Below are 25,575 nucleotides of genomic sequence, written 5' to 3'. Positions count from 1 at the left end.
GTGGCTCATACCAAATTGCCCTTGTTCAGAAGGCATTAACGAGTCAACGACATTGCTGTGGGTCTGGAGTCACATGTAGGCCAGACTGGGTAAGGACAGCAGATTTCCTTATGGAATCAGAAGGGTTTTTGCAACAATCGGCAATGGTTTCACTGTCAGCATCAAAACTTAAACTCCAGGTATTTGTTGAATTCAAGTTTTGCCAGCTGCTGTGGTGACATTCGAACTCGTGTCCGCAGAGAATTACTCGGAGTCTCTGGGATACCGGTCCATTGACAATGTCACTGTCCTGCCACCTCTCGAGCTATAAATCTCTGTCCCCCACACACTCCCTCCTCCCTATTTAATTTAACACTAATTCATCCTATTATCCCCTACGGCTTTTCCCCCAGTTCTCCTCCCCTGAAGGTGCTGACTCCCGGGTTGAGTTTCACACTCACCTATTGCCCTCCCCAATATGTCATCCAAGTCTCTAGATCTTTACACCTGAAGTTAACGAACTGTTTTCCTAAAGCGGACGTCACAATCAAATCCAGTGACTACCCACATGTACTTTGTGTCAGGGCGGGGTCACTGCCCCCTGACCCTCACTTTCCATCCCAGTGCCAGGAATTTGGAGACTGGGATCCGGAGGAGTAATGGCGGTGGCGGCTCCCACAGTCGCCGCTCTCTCGAGAAACCGCTCCATCCGCCACGTGGGCAGGCGGCCCGGGACTGCGCATGGCTAAGGGAGGGGGAATCTGCGCATGTGCGGAAGAAGCCCCCCCCCCCGCCCCGGCCTTCCCTTATCTTCCGCTGTCCCATTGTCTTCAAGTGAGGGATTAACCAATGGGAATGATTGGAGGACCGGAAGGACTCTGGTCCTCCAGGCAATCAGAGCGCCGGCTTTGTGTGACTGAAGATTGAGCTTCACACACATTAAAACTTCCTCCTGTGTCCAACATCTGTGAGTAAAACACTTTCTTTTCTCCCCCTTTCCAGTTCTTTTCTCATTCTGGGGGGAAATTGTTTATTTGCAGGAATTGAGGGAAAAGGAAGTGAATCCAGGGAGGGTGCAGACTCTAGAAAGGTTGGCCCAGGTCTCTCTCTCTCTCTCTCTCTTAAATACATTGACATCCTTTGCTCCCTCAGCTTGACACATTTATTTGTCTGGCCAAAATGATGGTCTCTTTCCGAATGTTCACAATGAAAGGGGATGGCTGACATTTAAAGGGACAGTAAATTAATACAGGACAGAGATATATCTCGTGTTGTTATTTGATACATATTAGATATTATTTATGGGTCTGTAATACATTTAATTGATTATTATTTCTAGCGTTTTAATATAGTATTGTTGCTACATTATAAATTTCCAGTCATAGAGTCATTACAGCACAGAAGGTGTCCATTCAGCAATGCGAGTCCATGGCTGACTCTCTGTATAACAATCCAGTCAGCCCCCTTCCCCTGTAAGTTTATTTCCTTCAAGTGACCGTACAATTTTGTGTTCACATCATTGATCAGTTCCCCTTCCAACACCCTTACAGGCAGCAAGTTTGAGGTCATCACAACTCGCTCCTGAATAAGGTTCTTCCATGCTTTGTGTCTCTAATCAAGTAATATAGTGCATGTTACACACATCTGTGGTCCAGTATATACACATATATATGGCTAGCAGCCTGCATAAAGATTTTCAGGTCTCTGTGTCCATGACATGAAGCAGTGACTATATATCTGTCACAGGGAAAATGTTAGAAGCTATTATTAAAGATGTTATAGCATGGCACTGAGAAAAATTCAAGGCAATCAAGCAGAGTCGACATGGTTTTGTAAAATTGAAATCATGTTCAACCAATTTTTTTCTGGTTGGCAGGATGTGACGAGTGGTGTGCCACAGGGATCAGTGCTGGGGCCTCAACTTTTTACAATTTTTATAAATGAATTGGATAAAGGGACCAAAGGAATGGTGGCTAGCTTTGCTGATGACACAAAGATAGGTAGGAAACTAAATTGTAGAGAGAATGTAAGGAGGCTACAAAGTTACATATATAAGTCAAGTGAGTGGGCAAAGATCAGTTAAATGGAGTATAATGTGGGCAAATGTGAAATCGTTCATTTTGGCAGGAAGAATGAAAAAGGAGCATATTATCAAATTGGTGAGAACTTGCAGACCTCTGAAATTCAGAGGGATCTGGGTGTTCCAGTGCATGAATCACTAAAGGTAATATGCAGGTGCAGCAAATAATTAGGAAAGCAAATAGAATGTTATTATTTATTGTGAGGGGAATTGAATACAAAAGTAGGTAGGTTATGCTTCAGTTATACAGGGCACTGGTGAGACCACATCTGGATTACTGTGTACAGTGATGGTCTCCTTATCTAAAGAAAGATGCAAACGTGTTAGAAGCAATTTAGAGAAAGTTTACTGGACTAATACCAGGAATGGACGGGTTGTCTTCTGAGGAAAGGTTGGACAGGTTAGGCTTGTATCCACTGGAATTTAGAAGAGTAAGAGGCAACTTAATTGAAACCTTTAAAATCTTGAGGGGTCTTGGCAGGGTGGATGTGGAGACGATGTTTCCTCTTGTGGCAGAATCTAGTATTAGGGGTCACTTTAAAAATAAGGGGTCGCTCATTTCAAACAGAGATGAGGAGAAATTTTTTCTCTCAGAGGGTGGTGAGCCTTTGGAGCCCTCTTCCTCAAAAGGTGATGGAAGTAGAGTCTTTGAACATTTTTAAGGCACAGGTAGATTGATTCTTGATTAAAAAGGGGGTGAAAGGTTATTGGGGGTGGGAAGTAATGTGAGGTTGTGGTTACATTCAGATCAGTCATGATCTTATTGAATGTGGAGCAAGCTTGAGGGGGCAAGTGGCCAACTCCTGCTCCTAATTTGTATGTTCGTATGTTTGTGCATTTGTATGTATGGACCTGTACATCAGCATGAATCAGCACCTTCAGGAGAACTGGGAGGGTGAATGTTAGGCCCAGTAGAGTGAGAATGGAGGAAGAGTGTGTGGGATGACTGTTGGGGTAAAAGATGAAAGAATGATCCACAGAAACTAGAATTGTCTGTTCTGAATTTCTATCCTGTACTGACAGTGATGACTTTTGTAAACTCCTTTTACAGGATGTTAGAAAGGGAGGATTTGCAACAGAATTCTCAAACCAATCGTCATGTCAAGACCTGACAGAGTCGCTTGGTTTATTCGGACCGGAATATCATCAGCCTTTGAATGTGGAAGGAGAAGTGTTTGTCTGTTCTGTCTGCTTAAAAGGCTTTAACATCACTGGGACTGGAAAAGCACCGAGACATACATACCTGAGTGAGAGTGTTCCTGTGCTCTGACTGTGGGAAAGAGCTTTAACCAGTAACACAGGCTGAAAAAACCATTGCACCATTCACAGCAGGGAGAGACTGTCTGTGGACGAGGCTTCAACTGATCTTTGAACCTGGAGAGAAACAAGGACACCCGCACCATGGAGAAACTGTGGAAATGTGGGGACTGTGGGAAGGGATTCCATACCCCATCTGCACTGGAAACTCATCGACGCAGTCATACCGGGGAGAGGCCGTTCACCTGCTCTGAGTGTGGGAAGAGATTCAGTGATTCATCCAACCTGCTGATGCACCAGCGAGTTCACACTGGAGAAAGGCCGTTCAACTGCAGTGAATGTGGGAAGGCATTCAGCCGTTCGTCTACTCTGCTGAGACACCAGAGAATTCACATTGGGGAGAGGCCATTCACCTGCTCTGATTGTGGGAAGGGATTCACTCAGTTATCCAGCCTGCAGACACACCAGCGAGTTCACACCGGGGAGAGGCCATTCACCTGCTCTGAGTGTGGGCAGGAATTCAGTCAGTCATCCCACCTTCTGACACACAGACGAGTTCACACCGGGGAGAAGCCGTTCGCCTGCTCTGAGTGTGGGAAGGGTTTCACTCGGTCATCCCAACTGCTGACACACCAGCGAGTTCACACTGGGGAGAGACCGTTCACCTGCTCTGAGTGTGGGAAGGGATTCACTGATTCATCCTACCTGCTGATACACCAGCGAGTTCATACTGGGAAGAGACCATTCACTTGCTCCGCATGTGGGAAGGGATTCAGTCAGTCATCCCAACTGCTGACACACCGACGAGTTCACACTGGGGAGAGGCCCTTCACCTGCTCTGAATGTGGGAAGGGATTCACTGATTCATCTGCACTGCAGAAGCACCGACGAGTTCACACTGGGGAGAGGCCCTTCACCTGCTCCGAATGTGGGAAGCGATTCAGTGATTCATCCCACCTTCTGACACACCAGCGAGTTCACACCGGGGAGAGGCCGTTCATCTGCTCCAAGTGTGGGAAGGGCTTCACTCAGGTATCCAACTTGCTGAGGCACCAGTGGGTTCACAAGTGATTACAGGGATTTGATTCTGCTGTTCTTGCTGCTGTTCATCACATCCATGATCGAACTGTAGTAGAAAGGGTTAACAGATGGGATATGCTAATGTATGACGTAGTTAATGATGTTCCACTGATATCAGTCAGTCACATGTTAGACTCTGTCTCTGAGAGAGAGAGAGAGGTTGGAATTGTGCCTCGGAACAACCTGCCTTCCCTGTAACCTGTTTGGGTGTAGTACTAATAAACAAGTGTTAAGAAGATACCAGAGTGTGTATACAGTCTGTCTGCTAGCCACGTCCCAGGCCTAGGGTCCGAGCTAGAGCGACAGATCTCCGCACATGGTGGCAGCAATTTAGACATCGATGTAAAAAACAGATCGGTGTTATTGAAGGAACCACAGAGTGAAGAAACCTCTGAAAGCTGCTCATAAAAAACTGGCAGAAAAGGAGGCGCTGGAGAGAGGTAACGATGACTGTACCTGGTGAGCAGTCCCTGTCCTGAAGGAGGCGCTGGCGAGAGGTAACGATGACTGTACCTGGTGAGCAGTCCCTGTCCTGAAGGAGGTACAGGAGAGAGGTGATGATGACCGTACCTGGTGAGCAGTCCCTGTCCCTGACCTGAAGGAGGCGCTGGAGAGAGGTAACGTGACTGTACCTGGTGAGCAGTCCCTGTCCCTGTCCTGAAGGAGGCGCTGGAGAGAGGTAACGATGACTGTACCTGGTGAGCAGTTCCTGCCTCGAGGACCCGCAGAGAGACCAGCAGTGAGAGTTATGGAAATACCATTTTCTCCGGTACCAAGCAGTCAGGTCTTCACTAAGAGGAGCAGAAGTTTTGAGCTTCCTGTTAACATCCTGGGGGTCATCATTGACCAGAAACTGAACTGGATTAGCCATATAAATAGGGGGAGGTGGTTGCGAGTGGTATTGTCACTGGGCTGGGAATCCAAGCACCCAGAGAAATGCTCAGGGGATCCAGGTTCGAATCCGGACACGGCAGATGGTGAAATTTCAATTCAATAAAAATCTGTACCATGAAACAAACCATTGTCGATTGTTGTAAAAACCCATCTGGTTCATTAGTGTCCTTAAAGGAAGGAAATCTGCCATCCTTACCTGGTCTGGCCTACATGTGACTCCAGATCTGCAGTGATGCGGTTGACTCTGGCGTTGCGAGTCGCTCAGTTGTATCAAATCGCTAAAAAGTCAATGAAAAGGAATAAAACCGGATGGACCACCCGGCATTGACCAAGGCACTGGAAACAACAACGGCAAACCCAGCCCTGTCGACCCTGCAAAGTCCTCCTTACATTTGGGGCTAGAGCCAAAATTGGGAGAGCTGTCCCACAGACTAGTGAAGTAACAGCCTGATATAGTCATCCTGACGGAATCATACCTTACAGATAATGTCCCAGACACCACCATCACCATCCCTGTATATGTCCTGTCCCCCCGGCAGGACAGGCCCAGCAGAGGTGGCAGCACAGTGGTATACAGTCAGGAGGGAGTTGCCCTGAGAGTCCTCATGAATCGACTCCGGACCCCATGATGTCTCATGGCATCAGGTCAAACATGGGCAAGGATACCTCTTGCTGATTACCACGTACCGCCCTCCTTTAGCTGATGTATAGTTGCTTCTCCATGTTGTGAAGCACTGAGGGTGGAAAGAGCGTAGAACGTACTCTGGGTAGGGGAATTCAATATCCGTCACCCAGAGTGGCTCGGTAGCACCACTTCTGACCAAGCTGGCTGTGTCCCAAATGACATAGCTGCCCAACTGGGTCTGCAGCAGGTGGTGAGGAAACCAACAAGAGGGAAAAACAGATTTGACTCATCCTCAATCTACCAGTCACAGATACATCTGTCCATGACAGTATCGGTTGGAGAGGCCACCACACAGTCCTTGTGGACACCAACTCCCATCTTCACATTGAGGATACGCTCCATCATGTGTGATGCCACCACTGTGCTAAATGGGATCGATTTCGAACAGATCTAGCAACTCAAGAAAGGGCATCCATGAGGCGCTGTGGGCCATCAGCAGCAGCAGAATTGTAATCAACCACAATCTGTAACCTCATGGCCCAGCATATCCCTCATTCTACCACTACCATCAAGCCAGGGGACCAATCCTGGTTCAATGAAGAGTGCAGGAGGGCATGCCAGGAGCAGCACCAGGCGTACCTAAAAATAAGGTGTCAACCTGGTGAAGCTGCAACACAGGACTACTTGTGTGCCAAACAGTATAATAGCAAATGATAGGCAGAGCTAAGCGATCCCACAACCAACGGGTCAGATGTAAGCTCTGCAGTCCTACTACATCCAGTCGTGAATGGTGGTGGACAATTAAACAACTCACTGGAGGTGGAGGCTCCACAATTATCCCCATCCTCAATGATGGGGAGCCCAGCACATCAGTCCAAAAGATAAGGCTGAAGCATTTGCTACAATCTACAGCCAGAAGTGCCGAATGGATGATCCATCTCGGCCTCCTCCGGAGGGCCCCAGCATCACAGATGCCAGTCTTCAGCCAATTCAATTCATTTCAGGTGATATCAAGAAACGGCTGAAGGCACTGGATACTGCAAAGGCGATGGGCCCTGACAATATTCCAGCAATAGTACTGAAGACTTGTGCTCCAGGACTTGCCGTGTCCCTAGCCAAGCTGTTCCAGTACAGCTACAACACTTGTATCTACCTGGCTATGTGGAAAATTGCCCAGGTATGTCCTGTAAACAAAAAGCAGGACAAATCCAACCCTGCCTATTACCGCCCCATCAGTCTACTCTCTATCATTAAAAAAGTAATGGAAGGGGTAATCAACAGTGCTACCAAGCAGCATTTGCTTAGCAATAACCTGCTCACTGACACCTAGTTTGGGTTCCGCCAGGACTACTCAACTCCTGACCTCACCATAGCCTTGGTTCAAACATGGACAAAAGAGCTGAAGTCCTGAGGTGAGGTGAGAGTGACTGCCCTTAACGTCAAGGCAGCATTTGACTGAGTGTGGCATCAAGGAGCCTTAGCAAAACTGGAGTCAATGGGAATCAGGGGGAAAGCTCTCCGCTGGTTGGAGTCATACCTAACACAAAGGAAGATGGTTATGGTTGTTGGAGGTCAATCATCTCAGTTCCAGGACATCACTGCAGGAGTTCCTCAGGGTGGTGTCCTCAGCCCAACCATCTTCAGCTGCTTCATCAATGACCTTCCTTCAATCATAGGATCAGAAGTGGGGATGTTCGCTGATGATTGCACAATGTTCAGCACCATTTGCGACTCCTCAGATACTGAAGCAGTCCATGTCCAAATGCAGCAAGACCTGGACAATATCCAGGCTTGGGCTGACAAGTGGCAAGTAACATTCATGCCACACAAGTGTCAGGCAATGACCATCTCCAACAAGAGAGAATCCCAACCATCGCATCTTGACGTTCAATGGCATTACCATCACTGAATTCCCCCACTATCAACATACTGGGGGTTACCATTGACCAGAAACTGAACTGGACCAGCTACATAACTACTGTGGCTACAAGAGCAGGTCAGAGGCTGGGAATCCTGTGACGAAGTAACTCACTTCCTGACTCCCCAAAGCGTATCCACCATCTACAAGGCACAAGTCAGGAGTGTGATGGAATACTCCACTCTCGCCTGGATGAGCACAACTCCCACAACACTCAAGAAGCTTGACACTGTCCAAGATAATGCAGCCCACTTGATTGGCACCCCGTACACAAACATTCACTCCCTCTACCACCAAATGCATAATAGCAGCAGTGTGTACCATCTACAAGATGCACTGCAGGAATTCACCAAGGCTCCTTCGACAGCACCGTCCAAACCCACGACCACTACTATCTAGAAGGACAAGGGCAGCAGATAGATGGAAACAGCACCACCTGGAAATTCCCCTCCCAAGTCACTCTCCATCCTGACTTGGAAATATATCACAGTTTCTTCCCTGTTGCTGGGTGAAAATCCTGGAACTCCCTTCCTAATAGCACTGTGGGTGTACCTACACCACATGGACTGCAGCAGTTCAAGAAGGCAGCTTACTACCACCTTCTCATGGGCAACTAGGGATGGGCAATAAATGCTGGTCTAGCGAGCAAAGCGTATATCCTGTGAATAAATTTTTAAAATCATGCTCTTGAATACTTTCATCATAACTTGTTAAAATTTTGTTTCACCATGATCCTGTGAAACTCCGCGGGATGTTATGTTATGTTAAAGGTGCTGTATAAATACAAGTTGCTGTGTTACTTAAAGGCTGACACTTGAACTTCCCCACTGCCCCCAACTCCAAGACCCCTATCATAAACAGTCTGATCAACTGTCTCATTCTCACAGCATAGCCCAGCCCAGCCCATCAATGCAAAGTGAATCTCCTGTTGGACAGTTTGTTAACTTCAGGTGTCAAGATTCTGACACCTGGGTGACACATTGGGGAGGGCAATAGGTGAGTGTGAAACTGAACCAGAGAGTCAGCACCTTCAGGGGAGGAGAATTGAGGGAAAAGCAGGAGGAGGATAATCGGATGAATTAGGGTTACAATCAACAGGGAGGAGGGAGCGTCTGGGGTCAGTTATAGTTTGAGAGGGAGAAACATGTTTCATGAGAACTGGAATTCTCAGTTCTGAATTTCTATCATGTACTGACAGTGATGACTTGATGACATCAACCGTGTCGCCCCCGTCATAATCTTAAAGTCCTCTATCAGGTCAGCCTCAGCTTTCTCGTTTCTAGGTAAAATATTCCCAGCCTGTTCAATCTATCCTGTAACTTAAACCCTCTCAGTTCTGGTATCATCCCTGTGAATCTATCTTGCACCTTCTTGAGGCCGTCTCTCAGTGTTAAAGGGATATGTAAATAAAATTGGATGCAGGCGCCTAATTACTCGGTCCCTAACTAAATCCCTAAATTTCAAATTGACCCTCTCAAATGCTTTAATTTGAAAGAAACTTAACCATCAGGCAAGATAGGACACTGAATTAACAAACAATATCAATGTTTATTTAAAGAAAAAGGCATAATTGTGAAATACACGAGTGACTTTCCCCACCTCAACTGGGCGACAACCCTAGGTAGAAGTGTGAATATTCCTCAGGTTCCTGAACCAACAGCGATTGCCCACAATCCTGCCCCAGGGGTCACTCAGTATGTCCACAGCTAAAGACCAACTTGCAAACCCAAGATGGTTTTTGAAACCCACTGTTAATCCTTAACTCAGCATTACCACATCTCGAATGAGGCTTGTTGTCATTAGACCATTGATCATTGTTATTACTGGGTTAATTTTATTGGATTTAACCATTTTCGTACAATGTTGCATGGAGCAGAACAATGGGACTATTGCTGCAACCAGAGAGAACTACAGGAAGGCTGTTGACTATAATAGGCCATGAAAGGCTTTGTTCCATGTTTAAATATACGGAGGAGTGGAGACATTGTTATATTGGTCACTCAGAACTAAACAGAAACCCGTCTCTTTAAATACAGATACAGAGAAGAGGCTGAAATGAAATCTGTCCCTTTTAACCTGCACAAAAGCAGGAAGCTCAGACTCACAGGCAGGAGTCCATTCGCCCATCATGCCCCTGCCATCTCTTTGAAAGGACTCTGATTTATCCAACTGCTCTGCTCTTTCCCCACAGCCCTGCAAATTCTTCCCCTTCAAGTATCTTACACGATTGAAAGATACTATTGACTCACTTTCTGTTAAAGAGCCTGCCAACCCCTCTCACCCACTTTCCCTAAAGTGCAGAAATCTAATCATGAAAAGTCCAGAAAAATCAAATATTTTTACTGACAAAAGTTTGTAATGAAACAGAACATGGTTAAAAGACAAACAGAAAATGACTTGAGGATCAAAGACAACCAGAGTAAAAGGATGTGCACAATGTTCTGGACCCAAATGGTTTCTCTTTAATTCATCTGTACCCTGTTTGCTGCCCTCTTTGTGGAACACCTCCGCTCAGTCCACAAGCATGACCCTGACCTTCCAGTTGCTGCCATTATAATTCACCACCTTGCTGTCATGCTCATATTTCTGTCCTCGGCTTGCTGCAGTGTTCCTGAGAAGCTCAACACAAGCTGGACGAACAGCACCTCATCCTCTGATGAGGCACTTTACAGCCTTCTGGACACAACACTGAGTTCAACAACTTCAGACTGTCAACTCTGTGCTGTGTTTTGATTTTTTTTTGACCAAGTGCCAGTCTGCATCTTGTTTTCATGCTTTTGCTTTCAGACAGAGCTTTATTCTACCATTAACACTTACTCTGGACCAATGCTTTGTTTCTTTACTACAACTATTACTTCTCCCTTTGTCTTTTGTTCCATGATATTTTTGTTATTTAATCTTGCCCATCCTCTAACCAATCCCTGACTTTCCCTTTTCTTCTACCGGACCCTCCCCCTTTCTCAACAGCATCAAACCCATCACATTTCTCCATCTCTGAAGTTCTGAGGAAAAGTCATATTGGACTTGAAACATTAACTCTGTTTCTCTCACCAAAGATGCTGCCAGACCTGCTGAGTTTTCCCAACACTTTCTGTATTTATTTTAGATCTACCTGTAGTGGTAGGAACAATCGCCATTTACTATCCAGGATAAAATAAATGTACTTCATCAGCTTTTGTGGATCATTTCAGTGGAAATGTGCACTCCCAGGTTCAAAGAGCATCAGCCACTGGAAGCAAAGTCGTGAGACCGGCCAGTCCAGCAGAAAGAAACCCTCCAAACCTCCCACTTCACCAACTGTCAGAATGAACATGGTTCAGTCCTGGATGTGATTAACAGCAGCAATAACAGCAGAATCCAACCCCTGTAATCACTTGTGAACTCACTGGTGCCTCGACAGGTGGGATGACTGAGTGAATCCCTTCCCACACTCAGAGCAGGTGAACAGTCTCTCCCCAGTGGGAACTCACTGGTGTCTCAGCAGGTGGGGTGACTGAGTGAATCCTTTCCCATATTCAGAGCAGGTGAACAGCCTCCTGGCAGTGAGAAGTTGCTGGTGTTTATGCAGGTCGGATGAATTACTGAATCCTTTCCCACACTCAGAGCAGATGAACAGCCTTTCCCCGTTGTGAACTCGCTGGTGTTTATGCAGGTCAGATGAATTACTGAATCCTTTCCCACATTGAGAGCAGGTGAACGGCCTTTCCCCAGTGTGAACACATTTGTGTTTCTGCAGGTCAGATGAATTACCGAATCCTTTCCCACACTCAGAACAGGTGAACGGCCTCTCCCCAGTGTGAATTCGCTGGTGTATCTGCAGGCTGGATAACCGACTGAATCCCTTCCCACACTCGGAACAGGTGAATGGTCTCTCCCGGGTATGAACTCGCTGGTGTTTATGCAGGTTGGATGAATTACTAAATGCCTTCCCACACTCGGAAAAGGTGAATGGTGTCTCCCCAGTGTGAACTTGCTGGTGTGTCAGCAGGGTGGATGAATCAATAAATGCCTTTCCACACTCAGAGCAGGTGAACCGTCTCTCCCTGGTGTGAACTCGGTGTCGCAGCAGGTTGGATGAATCAATAAATGCCTTCCCACATTCAAAGCAGGTGAACGGCCTCTCCCCAGTGTGGACTCGCTTGTGTTTATGCAGGTCGGATAAATTACTGAATCCCTTCCCACATTCAGAACAGATAAATGGCCTATCCCCAGTGTGAATACGCTGGTGTGACTGCAGGCTGGATAACTGACTGAACCCATTCCCACAGACAGAGCTGGTGAACGGCCTCTCCCCAGTGTGAACTCGCTGGTGAGTCAGCAGGTTGGATGAATGAGTGAATCCCTTCCCACACACAGAGCAGATGAACGGTCTCTCCCCAGCATCAGTGTGTCGATGAGCTTCCAGTTCAGATGGGGATCTGAATCCTTTCCCACAGTCCCCACATTTCCATGGTTTCTCCATGGTGCGTGTGCCCTTGTGTCTCTCCAGATCCGATGATCAGCTGAAGCCTTGTCCTCACACAGGACATGTATAATGTCTGTCCTCACTGTGAATGGTGTGATGTTCTTTCAGGCTGGTTAAAGCTCTTTCCCCAGTCAGTGCACTGGAACATTCTCACTCGCAGGTGTGTGTCTTGGTGCTTTTCCAGTCACACTGATGTTTAAAATCTTTTGAAGCAGACAGAACAGACAAACATTTCTCCTTCTAGATTCAAAGGCCGATGATATTGAGATCCCGATGAATTGAGTGACTGATAGACCTTGATGTTTGGTTTGAAATTTCTGTCTGGAAATCCTCCTCTTCTAATATTCTCACTCTGCTGTCATATACACCCAACATTACTGCACTAAAATTGTGTGTAATACACAGAACTCTATCACATGATTAGAGATACATGGGGCTGTGGGGAGGAACTTTCTTTCAGGAGCAAGTGGTGATGATCTGGAACCCACTGCCTATGGGAATGGTGGCTGCAGAGATGGTCAATAATTTAAAAATGAAACAAAAACAGAAATAGCTGGAAAAACTTAGCAGGTCTGACATCTGCAGAGAGGAATGCAGTTAACGTTGCGAGTCGCTATGACTCTTCATCAGAATTAAATTGGATGGACACTTGAAGGGAATAAACTTGCAGAAGAATGGGGAGACAGAGGGGGAATGGGACTGGCTGGATTGCTCTTCAGAGAATCACATGGACTCAAGTTGTCAAACGGGCTGCTTCTGTGCCATACTGACTCTATGATTGCAAATACATAACGCAGCTACAGTCCTATATTACAAAACTGGAAAGGATAAGAAACGAACTTAATTACAGAACTATAAATAATATATCTAAAGAGTCCCCAATCACAACATTGGACATATCTATGTCCTCCATTATTATACTGTCCAGACTGGCAAAATATTTACAAAATAAAATACAGGACACTTCAGCCGTTGGGCTGGAAGCATGGGTGGTCGGGCTGGGGGGATGGTGGGATGCTGGTGATGAAGAGAGTGGGTTAGGGGGGTTTTGGTTTCAAGGAGGGGGGCTGTGGGGAGAAGGGGTCTTGAGAAAATAATAATGGGAAGGATGTTGGGGGTTAAAATCAACTAAAACTTACAACTTATCTTGTTCAGTCACAACATCGTCTCTCGGCTGGCCGACTCACTGACTTGTCATCCCACTCGACTCACTCAAAGACACCCTGGACACTCCAGCGATCAGTTTCCCACAGGCTGTCCTAAAAATACGGGACAAAAGGTAAAATAGGGAGCAATCCCTTAAAATACAGGACAGTAAATCACCCTAAAATTGTCCCCTTAAATGTCAGCCATCTCCTGGGGAAACCACCCCTTTAATTGTGAACATTAGGAAAGAGACCATCCTTTTAGCCAGACAAATAAATGTGTCAAGCTGAGGGAGCAAAGGATGTCAATGTCTTTCGGAGAGAGAGAGAGAGAGACCTGGGCCAACCTTTCCAGAGTCTGCACCCTCCCTGAATTCACTTCCTTTCTCTTCAGTTCCCGCAAGTCAACAATTTGTCCCCAGAATGAGAAAAGAAATGGAAAGGGGGAAACATTGATTTCCTCACAGATGTTGCCCAGAGGAGGAAGTTTTCGTCTGAAGCTCATTGTCTAACTTCCGCTTTGTGACGTCCACGATGGAATCCTGCCGGATCAGCCAATAGGAATCACACTGCTCCACGGTGACGTCCTCGGGTTCCAGTCCGCAGGCCAGACGCGCGGACACGGGAGTCCCGCCCCCACCCATTGTTCCCCCTCCCCCTCCCCCTCCCCCTCCTCGAGCCAAGGTTTCCAGACAACCGGCTGACGGCTCCGGCCAGAGCGAGAAGCCGCTCGGAGAACTCGGGAGAGGGGAAGCTGCGCATGTACGGGGGAGAACCCACCCCTTCCCGTCATGCTCAGGGTTTGACCAATGGGAAGAGTTGGAGGACCAGAAGGCCTCTGTTCCTCCGGCCAATCAGAGCGCGGGCTTTGTGTGATTGAAGATTGAGCTTCACACAGACTAAATGTTCCTCCTGTGTCCAACATCTGTGAGTAAAACACTTTCTTTTCTCTCCCTTTCCATTTCTTTTCTCATTCTGGGGGCAAATTGTTGACTTGCAGGAACTGAAGGGAAAGGAAGTGAATCTAGGGAGGGTGCAGACTCTGGAAAGGTTGGCCCAGGTCTCTCTCTCTCTTAAAGACATTGACATCCTTTGCTTCCTCAGCTTGACACATTTATTTGTCTGGCTAAAAGGATGGTCTATTTCCTAATGTTTACAATTAAAGGGGTGGTTTCCCCAGCAGATAATTGACATTTAAGTGGACAGTAAATTAAGATGGGATAGAGATATGTCTAATGCTGTTTTCTGATACATATTAAATATATTATTTATGGTTCTCTGACAAAATATATTTATTCATATTTCTGTATTTTGTACTGTCGCAACCTGACATACATTTTATATATTTCCAGTCACAGGGGTCATAGCAACTAGAATTGGATGTTCTGAATTCTAGTGTTGTTGTAAGTCATGTCCACTCACTGCCTGAATAAAATTCTTCCTCCCCCACCACCATATCGCTAATCAAATCTAACATGACTGTATATTGCACACAATTTTTTCCAGTAATATAGACAGATATACGACTAGCAGCCTGCATGAAGATTTTCAGGTCTGTGTATCCAGGACAGGAAACAGTGAGCATGATCTGTTGATCAGCATTGATTAGCAGCTTCAGCAGTTGAAAGGGTGTATATTAGATACAGGTGAGTGAGAATAGAGGGAGAGTGTGTGGGATGGAGATTTACAGCTTTTGGGTAACAAGAGAGGAAAGATTATTCCATAGAAACTAGAATAATTCTGAATTTCTATCCTGTCCTGACAGTGCTGACTTTTGTAAATTCCTTTTACAGGGTATTAGAAGGGGAAGGCTTACAGACAGAAATCTCAAACCAAACATCAGCTCAAGATCTTACAGAGTCACTCGATTCATTGGGACCTGGTTATTATTGGCCTTTGAATCTGGAAGGAAGAACCTTTATCTGTTCTGTCTGCTTCAAAAGATTTTAAACATTAGTGTGACTTGAAAAATACCAAGGCAGACACACCCGAGTGAGAGTGTTCCAGTGCATTGACTGTGGAAAGAGCTTTAACCAGTTACACAGACTGAAAAAAACATCACACCATTGATAGTGGGGAGAGTCCATACATGTGTCCTACGTATGGACGAGGCTTCAACTGATCATTGAACCTGTAGAGAGACAAGGACACAGGCACCATGGAGAAACCATGGAAATGTGGGAACTGTGAGAAAGGATTCTGGTTCCCATCTGAGCTGGAAACTCATCATCGTGCTCACACCGGGGAGAGGCCATTCACCTGCCCTGTGTGTGAGAAGGGATTCAGTAGCTCATCCCTTCTGCAGGCACATCAGCGAGTTCATGCTGCGGAGAAGCCATTCACCAGCTCTGAGTTTGGGAAGGGATTCAGTTACTTAGCCACCCAGCAGAATCACCAAAGAATTCACAGTGGAGAGAGGCCATTCACCTGCTTTGAATGTGGAAGGGGATTCACTCAGTCATCCAACCTGCTATAACACCAGCGAGTTCACATTGGGGAGAGGCCATTCACCTGCTTTGAGTGTGGGAAGGGATTCATTAATTCATCCATCCTCCTGCTACACCAGCGAGTTCACACTGGGCAGAGGCATTCACCTGCTCTGTTTGGGGGAAAGGATTCACTCATTCATCCAACCTCCTGACACACCAGCAAGTTCACAGCACGGAGAGGCCATACACCTGCTCTGAGTGTGGGAAGGGATTCATAGATCCATCCCATCTGCTGACACACCAGCGAATTCACACTGGGAAAAGACCGTTCACCTGCTCTGAATGTGGGAAGGGATTCACTCAGATATCCAATATGCTGAGACACCAGCGAGTTCACAAGTGATTCCAGGGGTTCGATTCTGCTGTTACTGCTGCTGTTAATCACATCCAGGACAGGACTGAAGCATGTTGACCCTTGCAGTTGGCAAGGAGGGAGGGGCAGAAATAGTGGCTGTGCCACTTTTTATATCCCCCTGAGAGGGCAGATGGGCCCTTTGTTTAACAACTCATCCATAAGACAGCACCTCCAACAGTGCAGAGCTGCCTCGGTGCTGGCAGTTGGAAAATTGATTTTGATTTTTGTGCTCAGATCCCTTGAACTGGGATTTGAACCCACAACCTTCTGACCCAGAGGGGAGAGTGTTACCCACTGAGCCATGGCTGACACTATAGAGAATATAACGTTAGGGAGGGAAAGTTACCCTTGAAAAGCCTCCACCCTTTGCCTCCAACTACTAAATCTAATAATAAAAACTCCAGTATAAATAACATATTTATTGATAAGTATTTAAGTGTTGTGTTAGATACGTGAGGTTCTATATAATCGTTCTGCTTTGAGACCGTGTTTTCACTTCAGGGTAAAATGGAAGAATGAAGGGGGTGATGTGACCTGTTCTGAACTCCACAATTCAAACCCGGGTGTCTTGACTGTTAAAGATTAAAGGGAGCCCCAGGTTATTTTACTGGAAAGAAGTTGCAGGGTGGTCACACCTGCAGAAAATGGCAAAACTATCTCTGCTGAGAGTGGATGGACTGTTAGTGTCCAAAATCCCAGGAAGATGTTGAAAATGTCAGATTTTGTAAACGGTTATACTTTAATTGTCTATTTAGTTTCAAGATAGAATGAAGTTGGGAGTCTAAAGGATGGCTAATTGACATGTCTACCTGGCCCATGTGATTCCCGTTGCAATGGAAATTGGCTTTGAGAGGGGAAAGGTGCATAGGAAGCCATTGTACGATTGGTTTGGAAGGTTTTCAAAGGTATCTCTGAATTTCACAGACTGATCAGTCTGCCAGGATCGAGAGAAGGAGGGAACAGATAGAGGTGACAAGTCTGCATGGTTCACCATGCAGCAATGTGGGTGGGACTTCATGCTCAAGTTGAAAGACCAAATTTGTGAGGATTGAAAACAAGGCTGGAAGATTCAGCTTGCTTGAGTTAGAGGGAGAATCCCCAGGAGAACCTTCATGGTGAAAGTCAGTTCTGGCATTAATAATTGCCAGACTTGGCAAAGAAAAGAATGGAAATAAACCCTCGGGAGTGGAGGATCACTTTGGACTGGTTCTGGGAGTATTGAGTGTCTACTTCAGGAACAGAGTAAAATATAACTGTGGAGTAGGATTTTTAATTGTGTCAAAAGTAAAAGAGCAGAATTCTGTTTTATAGTTTAAGGTATACGTATACTTTGCCTACAAACATAGTGTTTTGTCAATGTTGCTTCTAGTTTGTTTGCTGCAGTAAAAGTGATAAAACTTGAAGTCTTGTCATGTGATCCCTTAATTTGTTCACTGGGAATTTGAATTTCTTTTTAGAAATTACTAGTCTTTACAGAGATCCTAACATTTGTTTAGAGCCACAAGCTTCAACTTCCTATTTGAGCCTCCAGCACCTTTCTGTTTCTCTATTGCTCATGTCAATGACAGAGCTGAGGGCTGAATTTAGCTGAGAATAATGGGGCCTGCACCCAAGTTGGGAAACTGCCATAGGCTTCGTCCTGATAGAGAGACAGGAAGGTGCTGGAGGACTGACTGGGAAATGGGCCTCCAACCAATCGGGGCAGGGGAGGGGGTGACCCGGGCTGATGGTGACCCGACCCCCGGGGTTCAGTGCCCCTGTGTCCAAAGTGGGGAGTCACAGGAACAGGGTACAGAGTAGCTGAAGAGAAACCATTTGGGTCCAGAATACCATGCACATCCTTTTACTCTGGATGTCTTTGATCCTCAAGTAATTTTCTGTTTGTTTTGTTCACCATGTTCTGTTTCCTTAATAAACTTTTATCAGTAAAAAGATTTGATTTTTCTGGACTTTTCCTGATTAAATTTATTCACTTTAGGGAAGGAGGATGAGAGTGGTAGGCAGGCTCTTTAACAGAAAGTGAGTCCCTCTAAGGTAGTGGACAAAGGAGACAGAGGGGGAGATGAGATTTTATTTCTCTTTTTACACACAATGTTAGAAAATCGGTTTCAGGGAGTCCGTCGTAATTCACTAATTTATCAAAGTTCTTTGAGGAAGTAACAAAAAAATGTGGATAAAGGGGAACCTGTAGATGTGGTTTATTTAGATTTACAGAAGGCATTTCACAAGATGCCACAGCAAAGGTTACTACACAAAATAAGAGCTTGTGATGGATGGGGTAACATATTAGCATGGGTAGAGGATTGGTTAGCTAACAGGAAACAGAGAGCAGGCATAAATGGGTCATTTTCAGGTTGGTAAGATGTGACAAGTGGATGCCACAGGAGATCAGTGCTGAGCCCTCAACCATTTACAATCTACATCAATGACTTGGATGATGGGGTCAAATGTATGTGTCTAAATTTGCTGATGACACACAGGTATGTAGGAGAATAATTTGTGAAGAGTACTTAAAGAGGTAAAGAGAGTGGACAAAAATTTGGCAGATGGAGTATAACGTGGGAAAATGTGAACTTGTCCACTTTGGCAAGAATAATAAAAAATAGCTTATTATTAAAATGGAGCGAGACTTCAGAGCTCTTGACGTACAGTAGGATCTGGGGGTACATGAACCACAAAAAGTTAGTCTGCAGATACAGCAAGTGATTAGGAAGGCAAATGGCATGTTGGTGTTGATTGCAAAGGGAATGGAATATAAAAGTAGGAATGTTTTCCTGCAGTTGTACAGGGCCTTGGTGAGATCACATTTCGAGTTCTGTGTACAATTTTGGTCTCGTTATTTATGAAGTGACATAATTGCATTCGAAGCAGTTCAGAGAAGGTTCACTCACCTGATTGCTGGAATGAGAGGGTTATCCTCTGAGGACAGCTTAGGCCTGTATCCATTAGAGTTCAGAAGAATGAGAGGTGATCTTATTGAAACTTATAAGATCCTGAGGAGACTTGACAGGGTGGATGCTGAAAGGATGTTTCCCCTTGTGGGAGAGACTAGAATTGGGAACACGGTTTAAAAATAAGGGGGTCTCCCACTCTTGGCAGAGATGAGGAGAATTTATTTCTCTGAGGGTTGCCTGTCTGTGGAACTCTCTTCCTCACAGAGCAGTGGAGGCAGGGTCATTGAGTATTTTTAAGGCTGAGTTTGATAGATTCTTGATTGACAAGAGAGTGAAAGGGCATAGGATGTAGGAAGGAAAGTGGATTGAGACCGCAGTCAGTTGAGCCATGATCTTATTGAATGGTGAAGCAGGCTTGAGGGGCCGAATGGCCTACTCGTGCTCCTAATTTGTATGTATTAACCATTTACCCCCTTATCCCAAACTCTGAAATGATTCACAGTGATAACCCTTATTGGTGACAATGGTTAGATTTTATTCAGTATAAATAAGACCTGACACATGCTCATGTCTGAGCAGTAGTATCAAAGTGCAGCAGCACTACCATTACACTCTGGGTAGAAGCACCATCTCCACATAAATGCTCCCTGGTCTGCCCCAGATGCCATGGCACCAGTCAATGCAATACGTAAAACCTCTACAAATCTGTGTTCGGGGAATCCCTTCTGATACATTTTTACATCACAACGTCTATGGAGACTGATTTAACCCAATCATTGCCAAGCTAACATTTGAATGGACCAATTACAAAACCTGTCATTGAACCACCTGTACCCACGCAAGCCACATCAAACTCTCAAACAATTGGGTTCCCACACTCCGTCCCCAGTACAGGGAGTCAGCATTCCCAAGCCAAGCAGTGAAAACATGGTGGCCTTGACACCCAGGTGTCGTCTAGGATTCAAGGCACTCTTATTTTCTCTGTCCTCTGGGAGCTGTTCACCTCCCTGATCCCAGATAGCAAGTTGTCTGTTCTCAGCTCTGCCAGATTTCTGCTGAAGTTTGGCCCCTTTTACACCTTTCAGATCAATAAAACATTTGGTTAATGAAGACCCAAACCACAATTTCCCATCCTGTCACCTGTCAACCATCCTCACCCAGAGAGTAATCACAACAGGAATTAAAACAGGAGAAGTGTAACAATCAAATTAAAAATAAATGCACAGCCTGTCATAATTTTTAATTTAGTGTTCACTAAATAGCATGAAAACCTGAAGTAGGGGGTTCCCCAGGATTCTTACAGTCCACATCTTGAGGGGGAGGAGAACTCTCTCTCTGACACCTCACTCAATTTCACTCCATTGTTTTCTAGTTCTGTTCTGGCCCCGCTTGGGGTAACATCTACTCGGTCTTTTCTCCTGGAGGAGCGCCGTGAGTTCTAGGTTACTAGTACATAAGGACACTTACTTCAAGCAACAGATCAAGCATGGAAGTAAAAGATTCTCCAGCTCTCTCCTTACCCCTGTCCAACTTGTGGACAGTTCTCACTCAGTATTATTTCTCCCAAGCCCTTAGTTGACCCAATCCAAATGTTGATCTCTGTTGGTTCAATTTTAGTCACTTTTTGACCATGACCAGTGAGTTTAATTCTTTACTGATTGTTTTACAGTCAGTTTCTCTCTGGAGTATGTGTCAATGCTTTGATGATGTCAAAATATTGTCTCATTCTCATTACATTAACCATTTTATGTCAGGCGGTTTGTCAAGTACCTGTGTATGTTTGGGACCAATTCCTCGGTCCACTTCACCATGAATTTATGCGTCCTATTGTCTTCACATGTAACAAATCACATCTGCACACTCACACCGATATCCCAATGTCAGGCCACATATTCTGAACTTTCAGGTGTGTTTATCAAAAGATCAATGTGAGTGTCTGTCTTTGCTTATCTCCCCCTGTTATGGTCCTGATATTTCAGGTGGTGGCTACACTGTCAAATGTGGTTTTCTTTAAAACAAAATTCATAGGCAAGGATGTAAATATCTCCCAGAGAAATCTATCTCTCATCTCATCTACACCTCCCTGACTTTCATTAGAATGTAGGAGGATACCAGATTGATACATTCCACTGATCACCCGGGTTACTCCAATTCCTTTACTGTCCAATACAATATATTCATCATATTTTAAAAATAGAAATCAAACATTCCCAATTGATTTCAAGCATTAACATCTTTGATCTTCTCTTTATTGTAGACGTCAGGCTGGGGTTGATCTCCTTGGAGCAAAGGAGGTTGAGGGAAGATTTGATAGAGGTGTACAAGATTATGACAGGTTGAGATAAGGTGGACAAAGAAAAGCTGTTCCCATTCGCTGATGGTACAAGGAGGAGGGGGACACAGATTTAAGGTTTTGGGCAGGAGATGCCGGGAGGATGTGAGGTGGAATATTTTCACACTGCGAGTGGTAATGACCTGGAACCTGCTGTCTATGAGGGGGGTGGAAGCAGAGAAGATGAACAACTTCAAAAGGCAATTGGATGGACACTTGAGGGAAATATACTTTCAGGGATACATGGATAGAATGGAGAAATCAGTCTAACTGGATTGCTCTACAGAGAGCTAGCATGGACTTGAAAGCCTGAATAGTCTCCTTGTATATCTCAATGACTCCATGATCCAAAGAGAGAAATTTCAGCTGCTTCAGTCTCTCCAACAAACTGAAATCCCTCATCCCTGGTGCCATTCTTGTAACTCTCCTCTGCATTGGAGAAGATTCTTCGTGACAGGATTTACTACCATTTGGAAGCAAATGGGCGTATTAGTGAGAGGCAGCATGGTTTTGTGAAGGGGAGGTCGGGTCTCACTAACTTGATCGAGTTTTTCGAGGAAGTGACAAAGATGATCGACGATGGAAGGGCAGTGGATGTTATATACATGGATTTCAGTAAGGCCTTTGACAAGGTCCCTCATGGCAGACTGGTACAGAAGGTAAAGTCGCACGGGATCAGTGGTGAGCTGGCAGGATGGAAACAGAATTGGCTTGGTCATAGAAGACAGAGGGTAGCTGTGGAAGGTTGCTTTTCTGAATGGAGAGCTGTGACTAATGGAGTTCTGCAGGGATCAGTGCTGGGACCTTTGCTGTTTGTGGTATACATAAATGATTTGGAGGAAAATGTAACTGGGCTAATTAGTAAGTTTGCAGACAACACTAAGGTTGGAGGAGTTGCAGATAGTGAAGAGGATTGTCAAAGGATACAACAGGATATAGATCAGTTGGAGACTTGGGCGGAGAAATGGCAGATGGAGTTTAATCTAGACAAATGCGAGGTAATGCATTTTGGAAGGTCTAATACAGGCAAGAATTATACAGTAAATGGCAGAACTCCTAAGTGCATCGATGGGCAGATGGATCTGGGTGTACAGGTCCACAGGTCACTGAAAGTGGCAATGCAGTGGATAAGGTAGTCAGGAAGGCATATGGCATGCTTGCCTTCATTGGCAGGGGTATTGAGTGTAAAAGCTGGGAAATCATGCTGCAGCTGTATAGAACCTTGGTTAGGCCACACTTGGAATATTGTGTGCAATTCTGGTCACCACATTACCAGAAGGATGTGGAGGTAATGGAGAGGGTGCAGAGGAGGTTTACCAGCACGCTGCCTGGTCTGGAGGTTATTAGGAGAGGTTGGAGAAACTCGGATTGTTCTCACTAGAGCAACGGAGATTGAGGGGCGACTTGATAGAAGTTGACAAAATTATGAGTGGCATTGGCAGAGTAGAGAGTCAGAACCTTTTTCCCAGTGTGGAAGAGTCAATTACTAGGGTACATAGATTTAAGGTGAGAGGAGAAAACTATAAAGGAAATGTGTGGGGCAAGTTTTTTACGCAGAGGGTAGTGTCTGGAATTCGCTGCCAGAGGAGGTGGTGGAAGCAGGTACGATAGTGGTGTTTAAGAGGCAGCTTGACAAATACATGAATAGGATGGGAATAGAGGGATACGGACCCCGGAAGTGCAAAATGTTTTAGTTGACAGACAATATGATCGGCGCAGGCTTGGAGGGCCGAGGGGCCTGTTCCTGTGCTGTACTTTGTTCTTTGTTCTTGCACCCTCTCGAAGAACTTCACATTTTCCTAAATTGTGGGTTCCACTCTAGAGGGATAGAATTGAAAAGCAGGGAGGTTATGTTCAACTTGTTTCAAACCATGGTTAGACTACACTGGGAGTACTGACAACATTTGTGATCTCCATTTAGACAAAGGAATTAGAGGCACTGGAAAAGGGGCAACAAAGATTCACAAGAATAATACCAGAACTGAGAGCATTTAACTCTCAGGAAAGGCTGGGGCTGCTTTTCTCTAGAAAAGAGAAGACTGAAGGGTGACCTGATGGAAGTCTTTAAGATGATGAAGGGGTTCAATAATCCAACAGGGATTTCATGAGAATCCTCTTTACCCAGCGGGTGGTGAGAATGTGGAACTCGCTACCACATTGAGTGGTTGAGGTGAATAGCATGAATACATTTAAGGGGAAGCTAGATACATACATGAGGCAGAAAGGAATAGAAGGATATGCTGATGGGGGGAGTTGAAGAGGGGTGGGTGGAAACTCATGTGGAGCGTAAATACTGACAATTGAGCCGACTGGCCTGGCCCTGTGCTGAAGACTGAATGAAACAGGGACAAATGCATTTATTTTAGATCCACCTGTAGTGGTAGGAAAAATACTATTTACTGTCCAGGATAAAATATATGTACTTTATTAGCTCTTGTGGATCATTTCATTGGAAATGTGCACTCCCAGGCTCAAAGAGCATCAGCCCACTGGAAACAAAGTCATGAGACCGGCCAGTCCAGCAGAAAGAAACCCTCTGACCCTCCCACTTCACCCAGTGTCAGAATGAACATGGTTCAGTTCTGGATGTGATTAACAGCAGCAATAACAACAGAATCCAACCCCTGTAATCAGAACTCGCTGGTGTGTCAGCAGGCTGGTTGACTGAGTGAATCCCTTCCCCCATGTGAAGCACGTGAAAGGCTTCTCCCTGGTGTGAACTTGCTAATGTGTCAGCAGGCTGGATGACTGAGAGAATCCCTTCCCACATGTGGAGCACGGAAAACGCTTTTCCCCAGTGTGAACTCGCTGGTGTATCAGCAGGCTGGACGTGTCTCTGAATCCCTTCCCACACACAGAATAGATGAATGGCTTCTCCCCACTGTGAACTCGCTGGTGAGAAAGCAGGCTGAATGACTGTGTGAATCCTTTCCCACACACAGAGCAGGTGAATGGCCTCTCGGCAGTGTGAACTCGCTGGTGTAACAGCAGCTTGGATAACTGAACGAATCCCTTTCCACACTGAGAGCAAATAAATGGTATCTCGCCATTGTGAACTGGCTGGTGTGTGTGCAGGTGGGATAACTGATTAAATGCCTTGCCACACTCAGAGCAGCTGAATGGCCTCTCCCCGGTGGGAACTCGCTTGTGTTTCTGCAGATTGGATGAATTAGTAAATCCCTTCTCACACTCAGAGCAGGTGTACGGTCTTTTCCCAGTGTGAACTCGCTGGTGTGTCTGCAAGTGGGATAACAGAGTGAATCCCTTCCCACACTCAGAGCAAGTGAATGGCCGCCTCCCGCTGTGAACTCGCTGGTGTGTCTGCAAGTTGGATGACCGAGTGAATCCCTTCCCGCACTCAGAGCAGGTGTACGGTTTCTCCCCAGTGTGAACTCGCTGGTGCATCAGCAGGTTGGAAGAAACACTGAATCCCTTCCCACACTCAGGGCAGGTGAATGGCCTCTCCCCAGTGTGACTGCGTCGATGAATCTCAAGCTCAAACTGAGCTTGAATCCTCTTGAATGACTTGAATCCTCTCCCACAGTCCCTACATTTCCATGGTTCCTCCATGGTGTGGGTGTACTTATGTTTCTCCAGGTTCAATAATCAAAGGCAGCTTCATCCACACACAAAGTACACGTGTGGTCTCTCCCCACTGTGAATGGGGCAATAATTTTTCAGCCTGTGTGTCTGGTTAAAGCTCTTTCCACAGTCAGTGCACTGGAACACTCACTCAGATGCGTCTCTCTCGGTGTTTTTCCACTCACACTGAGGCTTAAAACCTTTTGAAGCAGACAGAACAGAAAAACATTTCTCCTGCTCGGTTCAAAGGGCCAATGATATTCAAGATCCAATTAATCAAATAACTTTGTTATATCTTGAAGTGAAGCTTGATTTGAGATTTCTGTCTGCAAATCTTCCCCCTCTAATATCCTGTGGAAGGAATTTACAAAAATCATCACTATCAAATACAAATCTCCATCCCATACACTTGCCCTCCATTCGCATTCTGCTGTACCTGATACACTCCCTCCCAATTCTCCTGAAGGTGCCGATTCATGC

The 25,575-nt window shown here is 45.6% G+C and overlaps 4 protein-coding genes across 5 annotated transcripts in view; 1 reads left to right on the top strand and 3 right to left on the bottom strand.

Moving 5' to 3' along the window:
* The window catches only part of LOC121273703 (zinc finger protein 229-like), a 1,112,939-nt gene that overhangs the window by 905,305 nt on the left and 182,059 nt on the right, over positions 1–25,575 (bottom strand). The gene's annotated exons all lie outside the window — the stretch shown is intronic.
* LOC121273700 (zinc finger protein 2 homolog) lies at positions 892–4,922 on the top strand. Its single transcript, XM_041180860.1, has 2 exons — positions 892–946; positions 3,111–4,922. The coding sequence occupies exon 2, from the start codon at positions 3,461–3,463 to the stop codon at positions 4,385–4,387; it is 927 nt and encodes a 308-aa protein (XP_041036794.1). The 5' UTR covers positions 892–946; positions 3,111–3,460; the 3' UTR covers positions 4,388–4,922.
* LOC121273694 (gastrula zinc finger protein XlCGF7.1-like) lies at positions 11,278–14,072 on the bottom strand. Of its 2 annotated transcripts, XM_041180850.1 has the most exons (3): positions 13,791–14,072; positions 13,438–13,557; positions 11,278–12,653 (listed from the first exon to the last, which is right to left on the bottom strand). In XM_041180850.1, the coding sequence occupies exon 3, from the start codon at positions 12,293–12,295 to the stop codon at positions 11,300–11,302; it is 996 nt and encodes a 331-aa protein (XP_041036784.1). In that variant the 5' UTR covers positions 12,296–12,653; positions 13,438–13,557; positions 13,791–14,072; the 3' UTR covers positions 11,278–11,299. The 2 variants fall into 2 exon arrangements, with proteins under 2 accessions (XP_041036784.1, XP_041036785.1); XM_041180851.1 differs by lacking the exon at positions 13,791–14,072 and having other exon boundaries at positions 13,438–13,724.
* Positions 24,238–24,963, bottom strand: LOC121273591 (zinc finger protein 239-like; the record flags this gene model as incomplete). Its single annotated transcript, XM_041180747.1, has 1 exon — positions 24,238–24,963. A coding segment is annotated over one exon (726 nt), but the record flags the coding sequence as incomplete, so codon positions are not given.

This window comes from Carcharodon carcharias (genome assembly GCF_017639515.1).
Source record: "Carcharodon carcharias isolate sCarCar2 chromosome 27 unlocalized genomic scaffold, sCarCar2.pri SUPER_27_unloc_1, whole genome shotgun sequence".
Classification (NCBI taxonomy): Eukaryota; Metazoa; Chordata; class Chondrichthyes; order Lamniformes; family Lamnidae; genus Carcharodon; species Carcharodon carcharias.
This window is presented reverse-complemented; position numbering and strand designations above follow the sequence as displayed.

Bases quoted from the DNA above. Each gene is read 5' to 3' on its own strand.
- LOC121273700 (XM_041180860.1), top strand. From the start codon at position 3,461: ATGGAGAAACTGTGGAAATGTGGGGACTGTGGGAAGGGATTCCATACC.
- LOC121273694 (XM_041180850.1), bottom strand. From the start codon at position 12,295: ATGGAGAAACCATGGAAATGTGGGGACTGTGGGAAAGGATTCAGATCC.